General features: G+C 33.3%; 3 protein-coding genes across 3 annotated transcripts in view; all 3 read left to right on the top strand.

Moving 5' to 3' along the window:
- Positions 1 to 2,131: 2,131 nt before the first annotated feature.
- On the top strand, positions 2,132 to 4,588 carry LOC119685410 (major heat shock 70 kDa protein Ba-like). Its single transcript, XM_038099677.1, has one exon. It carries the CDS (start codon positions 2,487 to 2,489, stop codon positions 4,413 to 4,415), a length of 1,929 nt encoding a protein of 642 aa, XP_037955605.1. The 5' UTR covers positions 2,132 to 2,486; the 3' UTR covers positions 4,416 to 4,588.
- A 2,733-nt stretch (positions 4,589 to 7,321) lies between these two features.
- On the top strand, positions 7,322 to 9,780 carry LOC119685350 (major heat shock 70 kDa protein Ba-like). Its single transcript, XM_038099606.1, has one exon. It carries the CDS (start codon positions 7,678 to 7,680, stop codon positions 9,604 to 9,606), a length of 1,929 nt encoding a protein of 642 aa, XP_037955534.1. The 5' UTR covers positions 7,322 to 7,677; the 3' UTR covers positions 9,607 to 9,780.
- Positions 9,781 to 12,828: 3,048 nt separating this feature from the next.
- Positions 12,829 to 13,423, top strand: part of LOC119677062 (heat shock protein 68-like) — a 730-nt gene continuing 135 nt past the window's right edge. Inside the window, exon 1 of the mRNA XM_038088331.1 lies at positions 12,829 to 13,419. Coding sequence (XP_037944259.1) covers positions 12,892 to 13,419 — 528 coding nt within the window. The 5' untranslated portion in view covers positions 12,829 to 12,891. The remainder of the gene's footprint in view (positions 13,420 to 13,423) is intronic.

Genomic DNA, 13,423 nt, shown 5'->3' with positions numbered 1-13,423 from the left:
TACAGCATATGTTATGTTGTGACTACTTGCATGGCATATTCTATAAGATTAAAAATAAGTCTTATTACTTTTACAATGACATATCTCAGTTGGAAATTTGGCTGAACTAAATATTTAGCACATCCGGATTCGATGTATTCCGTTTAAGATAGAATACATCGCTAATCTGTGTATTGTTCATAAAATTTATGAAAAACAAAAATAATCTAATTTTTTTATTATCTACCGCCTCAGTAAATACATATATTGACAGTACTGTAATATTTTAAAACGCAACTGACTTTACTTTTCCACCGTGACGAAATGAATAATTTATTTTCCTAAATTTATCAAAGCCTTTTCAACTTAAGTAAGGTTACGTTTGGTTAAGAATATAGTACAAAGAGATTACAGATAGTTTTCAAGAGTCGTCGGGTGTACGTCCAGTAACTGTCATTCTTCATAGATGTGTTAGTGCCGTTTGATCATTAAAACGAATTAAGAAGAGAGTAACGTAGTACTGAGTTTGTTTTGCATACTGATGCGAATTTCTTCAATTTAGGCCAAGAGGATTTCCTGATCTGAAAAATAACTTGATATATCCAAACTTTCATAGCCAACCACATATATTTAGTTTAATTTCCACTTTAGCCAGTTTATTATTTTATCAGAAACTTGGATGGTAATCAATGAAGTGATGTAAAAAGAGCTTTCGTAGGGACGTAAACTAAGGATCGAATAATTTGTACTACAGCTGTCCTTCCTACTCAGAATTTATCCTGTTCAATAACAGCTGTATAGGAACAGCTATTACAGATGTGCCAAGTGTAGTTTTGATACCTGAGGTGATTATATTGGGTTGAAATAAGTAGTATCTTAAAAATTTTGACCAGACTTGCATCTCGCTTAAGATTTAAGAGGGAATTTGTGATAGCGTTAAGTATACAGTAGTAAAGGCACAGTCGATATCCACAAAATTATAATCTTTGAAGACAAAAAATTTATAGAAAAAGTGCTCTTTCCACAGACTTGCTTTTAGTATAAGTATGCTAAAGAGTAGAGTAATACTAATTGTATTCTTGATGTGGATGATAAGAAATTTGTCCTGCATTTTTAACAGAAATTATCACAAACTGATCAGTCTATGGTCAGTGGGTTTTGAGTGCGCTCCCTTCTCAACTTTGAAGTTTAATACTACAAGAGAGATTCTACAACAGCTGGTATACAACAAATAAATGATGGACTGTACATTCTCGTATATTTCTAAATCAGGATAAGACATTTCGTTTTTTCAGCATTTAGATCTACTATAAAAAAGTAATATTAATATTAATGACATTAGATCGCTAAGGATTTGTACTCAATGTCAGAGCAAGTGGAGTAGAAATTTTACAATAGCTGCAGATATACAGATAGCTCGTAGCTCGTACCTGGTAGCTGATAGCTGGTAACTGATAAATTATTTATTTATTTTAGTTAGTTTCAAACATAGATCTTAACATAGATCGTATCAATCAAAATCGTATCGCTGTACCTTTTCTATGATATAAAATAGGAGAATGAAGAAGTATTTTGCTTTCTTTTATCGTCAAACACAATTACCGTTTATTACTAACCTACGTCAATATGCGAAAGCTTGTCTGTTTGTCGTAGATTGAAAAATAAGCAAAAATGAATTGATAAATGAATTTGCATATATTGACAACAAATTGAAATTTGTTATTTTTATTTGTTATTTGTTATTATAAATGAAAATTTTCTCTTCACAAGTACCGTCGTAGCGTAGTGCCGTAGTGCCGTAGTTTCGTAGTACCGTAGTACTGTTGGTACAAAGCTGTGCGTCTCTGGTCGTAGCAATTCAATGGCAATTCTAGAAGTTGCTGTGACGTAGCGGGTCAATATACAGCGATAATAAAACCATTTCATTCATAACGTTTGTTTGGAAATTTCTAGAGGCAATGCAGAAAAACATATTCACACACATTTACATATTTTATATAAATAAGTTCTCTAATGCACTCTAATGTTCCCTTTATAATATTTTAAGAGAGTGCTTGTGTTTGTCACGTTACACACACAATTATACTAAGCTAATATTCACTATTGTGCAGCTGGTAAAATGTGTGCATACACTGAACTCTTTAAATTTGTCTTTCTCTTAAACTCTTCATTTATTGGTCGCGTATCTTGAACATTTGGTTCCCGAATATTCTGTAAGTTTCTTGAAAGAGTATCTAGATACTTCTCTGAAATGTAGATTTTTGTATAAAAGGCGGTGAAAATTCGAAGAGCATCAGTTTATACAAAACATTTGAAGTGAAAAGATTGACTGAGAAGAGGAGAAGTCAGAAAGTTTTTGTGCAAAGTTTAAAAAGAAAGAAAACTATTCAAAGCAATATATAAGCAATATATATTAAAACTTAAATTGAATTGAATTGAATTAAAAATATTAAATTGAAAAATTACTATCAAATATCAATAAACAAGAATACATATAAAGAAAGAAAATGTCAGCAATTGGAATTGATTTGGGAACAACATACTCATGTGTCGGTGTATTCCAGCACGGAAAAGTTGAAATCATCGCTAATGACCAGGGCAATCGTACAACACCCAGCTATGTTGCGTTCACAGATTCTGAGCGATTGATTGGTGACGCCGCTAAGAACCAAGTGGCAATGAATCCAAAGAATACAGTATTCGACGCTAAACGATTGATTGGCCGCAAATATGATGACCAGAAAATACAAGAAGATATGAAACATTGGCCATTTAAAGTGGTAAACGACAGTGGTAAACCAAAAATTAACGTCGAATTCAAAGGCGAACAGAAGAGATTTGCACCCGAAGAGATAAGCTCAATGGTGTTAACTAAAATGAAAGAAACAGCTGAAGCATATCTTGGTACAACAGTGAAAGATGCAGTCATCACAGTACCTGCCTATTTTAATGATTCGCAGCGTCAAGCGACAAAAGATGCTGGTGCAATAGCTGGTCTTAATGTGTTACGTATAATAAATGAACCGACAGCTGCTGCATTAGCGTATGGGCTAGACAAGAACTTGAAGGGCGAACGGAACGTTTTAATATTTGATTTAGGTGGCGGTACATTCGATGTTTCGATTTTGACAATTGATGAAGGATCTCTGTTCGAAGTGCGATCTACGGCTGGTGATACACATTTGGGTGGTGAAGATTTCGACAACAGATTGGTGAATTATTTGACTGATGAATTTAAGCGTAAATACAAAAAGGATTTGCGCTCAAATCCAAGAGCACTTCGTCGTCTGCGAACAGCTGCTGAACGTGCCAAACGTACTTTATCCTCTAGTACTGAAGCAACAATCGAAATTGATGCATTATTTGAGGGTATTGATTTCTATACGAAAATAAGTCGAGCACGCTTTGAAGAGCTCTGTGCAGATTTATTCCGCAACACATTGCAACCAGTAGAAAAAGCGTTGACAGATGCAAAAATGGATAAGAATCAAATTCATGATATTGTATTAGTTGGTGGATCTACTCGTATACCGAAAGTACAAAACTTACTTCAATCATTCTTCTGTGGCAAGAGTTTAAATTTGTCAATTAATCCTGACGAAGCTGTCGCTTATGGTGCAGCTATTCAAGCAGCCATACTGAGTGGAGATAAGAGCAGTCAAATACAAGATGTACTACTAGTTGACGTTGCTCCGCTTTCGTTGGGTATTGAAACTGCTGGTGGTGTTATGACAAAGTTAATAGAACGTAATAGTCGCATTCCATGTAAACAAACAAAAACATTCACCACTTATGCTGATAACCAACCTGCAGTCACTATTCAAGTATTTGAAGGTGAACGAGTCATGACAAAAGATAACAATCTTCTTGGAACATTCAATTTAACTGGCATACCACCAGCTCCTCGTGGAGTTCCTAAAATTGATGTCACCTTCGATTTGGATGCAAATGGCATCTTAAATGTTGCAGCAAAAGAGATGAGTACTGGTAACGTAAAGAACATAACCATCAAAAATGATAAGGGTCGTTTGTCGCAAAGTGAAATTGATCGAATGGTAAATGAAGCTGAGAAGTATGCCGAAGAAGATGAAAAAGCGAGACAGCGAATCGCCGCACGAAATCAACTTGAAACTTATGTATTTAATGTTAAACAGGCCATAGACGATGCTGCTGATAAATTAGATCAATCGGATAAGAATAATGTGGTTGAGAAATGCAATGAAACCATAAAATGGCTCGATAACAACACCACAGCTGAGAAAGAAGAATATGAATATAGAATGGAGGAATTAACTAAAATTTGTAGTCCGATTATGACAAAGATGCACCAACAGGGCAAGGGCAAACCAGGCACAGAACCAACCAGTTGCGGTCAACAAGCCGGAGGTTTTGGTGGTGGCAACTACAGAGGTCCAACTGTTGAAGAAGTTGACTAAATGCCAAAGATTTGTAAATTGTACAAATAAACTTTAAATTGTAAATATTGTAATTTAGTGAAAACTTATTTTTAGATGTAGATGTATATGTTAATTTGATCTATCGATGAAATTGTATTACTTAAAGACTGTGTTCTAGTTTAAATATTTATTTAATAAATAAGTTTGTTAACTAAGTGTAAGTTAACTTTAAGTACAATATTTAGTTTAAAATAAAGTCTAAAATTTTTAAATTAAAATGAATTTATTTGTTTTATTTACTTAACTTGATTGGGAAGATACTTGATTTTCATTTTTGCTTACTAATTACAAATAGAAATAAATAAAAGTTTTGAGAAAAATATAAATATGTTTCTGATTTTTTGGTATTTTACCTATCCTAATCTATCAAATTTTTTATATCACTAATTTATTCGTACCTTCAGATAAGTCGTGCCATCAATTTGGTCATCTTTCTCAGTTCTATTTCAACTGCGCACTACTGATCTACTGATTTTTTGAATTATCTCTTGTTTTTGTTTTTGTTTTTGTTTTGAGGTGTATTTTGCTTCTATCCTAAAGTATCATCAACGTTCCAACCATTTGATATGCTATTATTTTCATTATATGGATGAAAGATTCTTTACATGATAGTTATTTAAGTTTGGAATTCAAACGAATATACGTTTTCAGTTTCACATCTCGGTATAGCTTGAGATTACGAAGTGTTTCGACTCAACTTTGGTATGTGAGAAAGCAATCCTTTTGAAAAGTCTGCCATACTTCACTTAAAGTCAGTGCGTACAGCATATGTTATGTTGTGACTACTTGCATGGCATATTCTATAAGATTAAAAATAAGTCTTATTACTTTTACAATGACATATCTCAGTTGGAAATTTGGCTGAACTAAATATTTAGCACATCCGGATTCGATGTATTCCGTTTAAGATAGAATACATCGCTAATCTGTGTATTGTTCATAAAATTTATGAAAAACAAAAATAATCTAATTTTTTTATTATCTACCGCCTCAGTAAATACATATATTGACAGTACTGTAATATTTTAAAACGCAACTGACTTTACTTTTCCACCGTGACGAAATGAATAATTTATTTTCCTAAATTTATCAAAGCCTTTTCAACTTAAGTAAGGTTACGTTTGGTTAAGAATATAGTACAAAGAGATTACAGATAGTTTTCAAGAGTCGTCGGGTGTACGTCCAGTAACTGTCATTCTTCATAGATGTGTTAGTGCCGTTTGATCATTAAAACGAATTAAGAAGAGAGTAACGTAGTACTGAGTTTGTTTTGCATACTGATGCGAATTTCTTCAATTTAGGCCAAGAGGATTTCCTGATCTGAAAAATAACTTGATATATCCAAACTTTCATAGCCAACCACATATATTTAGTTTAATTTCCACTTTAGCCAGTTTATTATTTTATCAGAAACTTGGATGGTAATCAATGAAGTGATGTAAAAAGAGCTTTCGTAGGGACGTAAACTAAGGATCGAATAATTTGTACTACAGCTGTCCTTCCTACTCAGAATTTATCCTGTTCAATAACAGCTGTATAGGAACAGCTATTACAGATGTGCCAAGTGTAGTTTTGATACCTGAGGTGATTATATTGGGTTGAAATAAGTAGTATCTTAAAAATTTTGACCAGACTTGCATCTCGCTTAAGATTTAAGAGGGAATTTGTGATAGCGTTAAGTATACAGTAGTAAAGGCACAGTCGATATCCACAAAATTATAATCTTTGAAGACAAAAAATTTATAGAAAAAGTGCTCTTTCCACAGACTTGCTTTTAGTATAAGTATGCTAAAGAGTAGAGTAATACTAATTGTATTCTTGATGTGGATGATAAGAAATTTGTCCTGCATTTTTAACAGAAATTATCACAAACTGATCAGTCTATGGTCAGTGGGTTTTGAGTGCGCTCCCTTCTCAACTTTGAAGTTTAATACTACAAGAGAGATTCTACAACAGCTGGTATACAACAAATAAATGATGGACTGTACATTCTCGTATATTTCTAAATCAGGATAAGACATTTCGTTTTTTCAGCATTTAGATCTACTATAAAAAAGTAATATTAATATTAATGACATTAGATCGCTAAGGATTTGTACTCAATGTCAGAGCAAGTGGAGTAGAAATTTTACAATAGCTGCAGATATACAGATAGCTCGTAGCTCGTACCTGGTAGCTGATAGCTGGTAACTGATAAATTATTTATTTATTTTAGTTAGTTTCAAACATAGATCTTAACATAGATCGTATCAATCAAAATCGTATCGCTGTACCTTTTCTATGATATAAAATAGGAGAATGAAGAAGTATTTTGCTTTCTTTTATCGTCAAACACAATTACCGTTTATTACTAACCTACGTCAATATGCGAAAGCTTGTCTGTTTGTCGTAGATTGAAAAATAAGCAAAAATGAATTGATAAATGAATTTGCATATATTGACAACAAATTGAAATTTGTTATTTTTATTTGTTATTTGTTATTATAAATGAAAATTTTCTCTTCACAAGTACCGTCGTAGCGTAGTGCCGTAGTGCCGTAGTTTCGTAGTACCGTAGTACTGTTGGTACAAAGCTGTGCGTCTCTGGTCGTAGCAATTCAATGGCAATTCTAGAAGTTGCTGTGACGTAGCGGGTCAATATACAGCGATAATAAAACCATTTCATTCATAACGTTTGTTTGGAAATTTCTAGAGGCAATGCAGAAAAACATATTCACACACATTTACATATTTTATATAAATAAGTTCTCTAATGCACTCTAATATTCCCTTTATAATATTTTAAGAGAGTGCTTGTGTTTGTCACGTTACACACACAATTATACTAAGCTAATATTCACTATTGTGCAGCTGGTAAAATGTGTGCATACACTGAACTCTTTAAATTTGTCTTTCTCTTAAACTCTTCATTTATTGGTCGCGTATCTTGAACATTTGGTTCCCGAATATTCTGTAAGTTTCTTGAAAGAGTATCTAGATACTTCTCTGAAATGTAGATTTTTGTATAAAAGGCGGTGAAAATTCGAAGAGCATCAGTTTATACAAAACATTTGAAGTGAAAAGATTGACTGAGAAGAGGAGAAGTCAGAAAGTTTTTGTGCAAAGTTTAAAAAGAAAGAAAACTATTCAAAGCAATATATAAGCAATATATATTAAAACTTAAATTGAATTGAATTAAAAATTTTAAATTGAAAAATTACTATCAAATATCAATAAACAAGAATACATATAAAGAAAGAAAATGTCAGCAATTGGAATTGATTTGGGAACAACATACTCATGTGTCGGTGTATTCCAGCACGGAAAAGTTGAAATCATCGCTAATGACCAGGGCAATCGTACAACACCCAGCTATGTTGCGTTCACAGATTCTGAGCGATTGATTGGTGACGCCGCTAAGAACCAAGTGGCAATGAATCCAAAGAATACAGTATTCGACGCTAAACGATTGATTGGCCGCAAATATGATGACCAGAAAATACAAGAAGATATGAAACATTGGCCATTTAAAGTGGTAAACGACAGTGGTAAACCAAAAATTAACGTCGAATTCAAAGGCGAACAGAAGAGATTTGCACCCGAAGAGATAAGCTCAATGGTGTTAACTAAAATGAAAGAAACAGCTGAAGCATATCTTGGTACAACAGTGAAAGATGCAGTCATCACAGTACCTGCCTATTTTAATGATTCGCAGCGTCAAGCGACAAAAGATGCTGGTGCAATAGCTGGTCTTAATGTGTTACGTATAATAAATGAACCGACAGCTGCTGCATTAGCGTATGGGCTAGACAAGAACTTGAAGGGCGAACGGAACGTTTTAATATTTGATTTAGGTGGCGGTACATTCGATGTTTCGATTTTGACAATTGATGAAGGATCTCTGTTCGAAGTGCGATCTACGGCTGGTGATACACATTTGGGTGGTGAAGATTTCGACAACAGATTGGTGAATTATTTGACTGATGAATTTAAGCGTAAATACAAAAAGGATTTGCGCTCAAATCCAAGAGCACTTCGTCGTCTGCGAACAGCTGCTGAACGTGCCAAACGTACTTTATCCTCTAGTACTGAAGCAACAATCGAAATTGATGCATTATTTGAGGGTATTGATTTCTATACGAAAATAAGTCGAGCACGCTTTGAAGAGCTCTGTGCAGATTTATTCCGCAACACATTGCAACCAGTAGAAAAAGCGTTGACAGATGCAAAAATGGATAAGAATCAAATTCATGATATTGTATTAGTTGGTGGATCTACTCGTATACCGAAAGTACAAAACTTACTTCAATCATTCTTCTGTGGCAAGAGTTTAAATTTGTCAATTAATCCTGACGAAGCTGTCGCTTATGGTGCAGCTATTCAAGCAGCCATACTGAGTGGAGATAAGAGCAGTCAAATACAAGATGTACTACTAGTTGACGTTGCTCCGCTTTCGTTGGGTATTGAAACTGCTGGTGGTGTTATGACAAAGTTAATAGAACGTAATAGTCGCATTCCATGTAAACAAACAAAAACATTCACCACTTATGCTGATAACCAACCTGCAGTCACTATTCAAGTATTTGAAGGTGAACGAGTCATGACAAAAGATAACAATCTTCTTGGAACATTCAATTTAACTGGCATACCACCAGCTCCTCGTGGAGTTCCTAAAATTGATGTCACCTTCGATTTGGATGCAAATGGCATCTTAAATGTTGCAGCAAAAGAGATGAGTACTGGTAACGTAAAGAACATAACCATCAAAAATGATAAGGGTCGTTTGTCGCAAAGTGAAATTGATCGAATGGTAAATGAAGCTGAGAAGTATGCCGAAGAAGATGAAAAAGCGAGACAGCGAATCGCCGCACGAAATCAACTTGAAACTTATGTATTTAATGTTAAACAGGCCATAGACGATGCTGCTGATAAATTAGATCAATCGGATAAGAATAATGTGGTTGAGAAATGCAATGAAACCATAAAATGGCTCGATAACAACACCACAGCTGAGAAAGAAGAATATGAATATAGAATGGAGGAATTAACTAAAATTTGTAGTCCGATTATGACAAAGATGCACCAACAGGGCAAGGGCAAACCAGGCACAGAACCAACCAGTTGCGGTCAACAAGCCGGAGGTTTTGGTGGTGGCAACTACAGAGGTCCAACTGTTGAAGAAGTTGACTAAATTCCAAAGATTTGTAAATTGTAAATTGTAAACTTTAAATTGTAAATATTGTAATTTAGTGAAAACTTATTTTTAGATGTAGATGTATATGTTAATTTGATCTATCGATGAAATTGTATTACTTAAAGACTGTGTTCTAGTTTAAATATTTATTTAATAAATAAGTTTGTTAACTAAGTGTAAGTTAACTTTAAGTACAATATTTAGTTTAAAATAAAGTCTAAAATTTTTAAATTAAAATGAATTTATTTGTTTTATTTACTTAACTTGATTGGGAAGATACTTGATTTTCATTTTTGCTTACTAATTACAAATAGAAATAAATAAAAGTTTTGAGAAAAATATAAATATGTTTCTGATTTTTTGGTATTTTACCTATCCTAATCTATCAAATTTTTTATATCACTAATTTATTCGTACCTTCAGATAAGTCGTGCCATCAATTTGGTCATCTTTCTCAGTTCTATTTCAACTGCGCACTACTGATCTACTGATTTTTTGAATTATCTCTTGTTTTTGTTTTTGTTTTTGTTTTGAGGTGTATTTTGCTTCTATCCTAAAGTATCATCAACGTTCCAACCATTTGATATGCTATTATTTTCATTATATGGATGAAAGATTCTTTACATGATAGTTATTTAAGTTTGGAATTCAAACGAATATACGTTTTCAGTTTCACATCTCGGTATAGCTTGAGATTACGAAGTGTTTCGACTCAACTTTGGTATGTGAGAAAGCAATCCTTTTGAAAAGTCTGCCATACTTCACTTAAAGTCAGTGCGTACAGCATATGTTATGTTGTGACTACTTGCATGGCATATTCTATAAGATTAAAAATAAGTCTTATTACTTTTACAATGACATATCTCAGTTGGAAATTTGGCTGAACTAAATATTTAGCACATCCGGATTCGATGTATTCCGTTTAAGATAGAATACATCGCTAATCTGTGTATTGTTCATAAAATTTATGAAAAACAAAAATAATCTAATTTTTTTATTATCTACCGCCTCAGTAAATACATATATTGACAGTACTGTAATATTTTAAAACGCAACTGACTTTACTTTTCCACCGTGACGAAATGAATAATTTATTTTCCTAAATTTATCAAAGCCTTTTCAACTTAAGTAAGGTTACGTTTGGTTAAGAATATAGTACAAAGAGATTACAGATAGTTTTCAAGAGTCGTCGGGTGTACGTCCAGTAACTGTCATTCTTCATAGATGTGTTAGTGCCGTTTGATCATTAAAACGAATTAAGAAGAGAGTAACGTAGTACTGAGTTTGTTTTGCATACTGATGCGAATTTCTTCAATTTAGGCCAAGAGGATTTCCTGATCTGAAAAATAACTTGATATATCCAAACTTTCATAGCCAACCACATATATTTAGTTTAATTTCCACTTTAGCCAGTTTATTATTTTATCAGAAACTTGGATGGTAATCAATGAAGTGATGTAAAAAGAGCTTTCGTAGGGACGTAAACTAAGGATCGAATAATTTGTACTACAGCTGTCCTTCCTACTCAGAATTTATCCTGTTCAATAACAGCTGTATAGGAACAGCTATTACAGATGTGCCAAGTGTAGTTTTGATACCTGAGGTGATTATATTGGGTTGAAATAAGTAGTATCTTAAAAATTTTGACCAGACTTGCATCTCGCTTAAGATTTAAGAGGGAATTTGTGATAGCGTTAAGTATACAGTAGTAAAGGCACAGTCGATATCCACAAAATTATAATCTTTGAAGACAAAAAATTTATAGAAAAAGTGCTCTTTCCACAGACTTGCTATTTAGTATAAGTTTATCTAAAGAGTAGAAGTAATACTAATTGTATTCTTGATGTGAGATGATTAAGAAATTTGTCCTGCATTTTAACAGAATTATCACAAAACTTGATCGTCTATGGTCAGTGGGTTTTGAGTGGTCTCTTCTTCAACTTTGAATTTAATACTACAAGATGAGATTCTACAAACAGCTGTTTACAACAAATAATGATGGACTGTACATTTCTCGTTATTTCTAAATCAGGATAAGACATTTCGTTTTTTCAGCATTTAGATCTACTATAAAAAAGTAATATTAATATTAATGACATTAGATCGCTAAGGATTTGTACTCAATGTCAGAGCAAGTGGAGTAGAAATTTTACAATAGCTGCAGATATACAGATAGCTCGTAGCTCGTACCTGGTAGCTGATAGCTGGTAACTGATAAATTATTTATTTATTTTAGTTAGTTTCAAACATAGATCTTAACATAGATCGTATCAATCAAAATCGTATCGCTGTACCTTTTCTATGATATAAAATAGGAGAATGAAGAAGTATTTTGCTTTCTTTTATCGTCAAACACAATTACCGTTTATTACTAACCTACGTCAATATGCGAAAGCTTGTCTGTTTGTCGTAGATTGAAAAATAAGCAAAAATGAATTGATAAATGAATTTGCATATATTGACAACAAATTGAAATTTGTTATTTTTATTTGTTATTTGTTATTATAAATGAAAATTTTCTCTTCACAAGTACCGTCGTAGCGTAGTGCCGTAGTGCCGTAGTTTCGTAGTACCGTAGTACTGTTGGTACAAAGCTGTGCGTCTCTGGTCGTAGCAATTCAATGGCAATTCTAGAAGTTGCTGTGACGTAGCGGGTCAATATACAGCGATAATAAAACCATTTCATTCATAACGTTTGTTTGGAAATTTCTAGAGGCAATGCAGAAAAACATATTCACACACATTTACATATTTTATATAAATAAGTTCTCTAATGCACTCTAATGTTCCCTTTATAATATTTTAAGAGAGTGCTTGTGTTTGTCACGTTACACACACAATTATACTAAGCTAATATTCACTATTGTGCAGCTGGTAAAATGTGTGCATACACTGAACTCTTTAAATTTGTGTTTAAATTTGTCTTTCTCTTAAACTCTTCATTTATTGGTCGCGTATCTTGAACATTTGGTTCCCGAATATTCTGTAAGTTTCTTGAAAGAGTATCTAGATACTTCTTTGAAATGTAGATTTTTGTATAAAAGGCGGTGAAAATTCGAAGAGCATCAGTTTATACAAAACATTTGAAGTGAAAAGATTGACTGAGAAGAGGAGAAGTCAGAAAGTTTTTGTGAAAAGTTTAAAAAGAAAGAAAACTATTCAAAGCAATATATAAGCCATATATATTAAAACTTAAATTGAATTGAATTAAAAATTTTAAATTGAAAAATTGAAAAATTACTATCAAATATCAATAAACAAGAATACATATAAAGAAAGAAAATGTCAGCAATTGGAATTGATTTGGGAACAACATACTCATGTGTCGGTGTATTCCAGCACGGAAAAGTTGAAATCATCGCTAATGACCAGGGCAATCGTACAACACCCAGCTATGTTGCGTTCACAGATTCTGAGCGATTGATTGGTGACGCCGCTAAGAACCAAGTGGCAATGAATCCAAAGAATACAGTATTCGACGCTAAACGATTGATTGGCCGCAAATATGATGACCAGAAAATACAAGAAGATATGAAACATTGGCCATTTAAAGTGGTAAACGACAATGGTAAACCAAAAATTAACGTCGAATTCAAAGGCGAACAGAAGAGATTTGCACCCGAAGAGATAAGCTCAATGGTGTTAACTAAAATGAAAGAAACAGCTAAAGCATATCTTGGTACAACAGTGAAAGATGCAGTCATCACAGTACCTGCCTATTTTAATGATTCGCAGCGTCAAGCGACAAAAGATGCTGGTGCAATAGCTGGTCTTAATGTGTTACGTATAATAAATGAACCGACAGCTGCTGCAT

Source organism: Teleopsis dalmanni, chromosome 2, assembly GCF_002237135.1.
Source record: "Teleopsis dalmanni isolate 2A chromosome 2, ASM223713v2, whole genome shotgun sequence".
Lineage (NCBI taxonomy): Eukaryota > Metazoa > Arthropoda > Insecta > Diptera > Diopsidae > Teleopsis > Teleopsis dalmanni.
The sequence above is the reverse complement of the archived record's forward strand: the minus strand, read 5'-3'. Positions and strand labels throughout refer to the sequence as shown.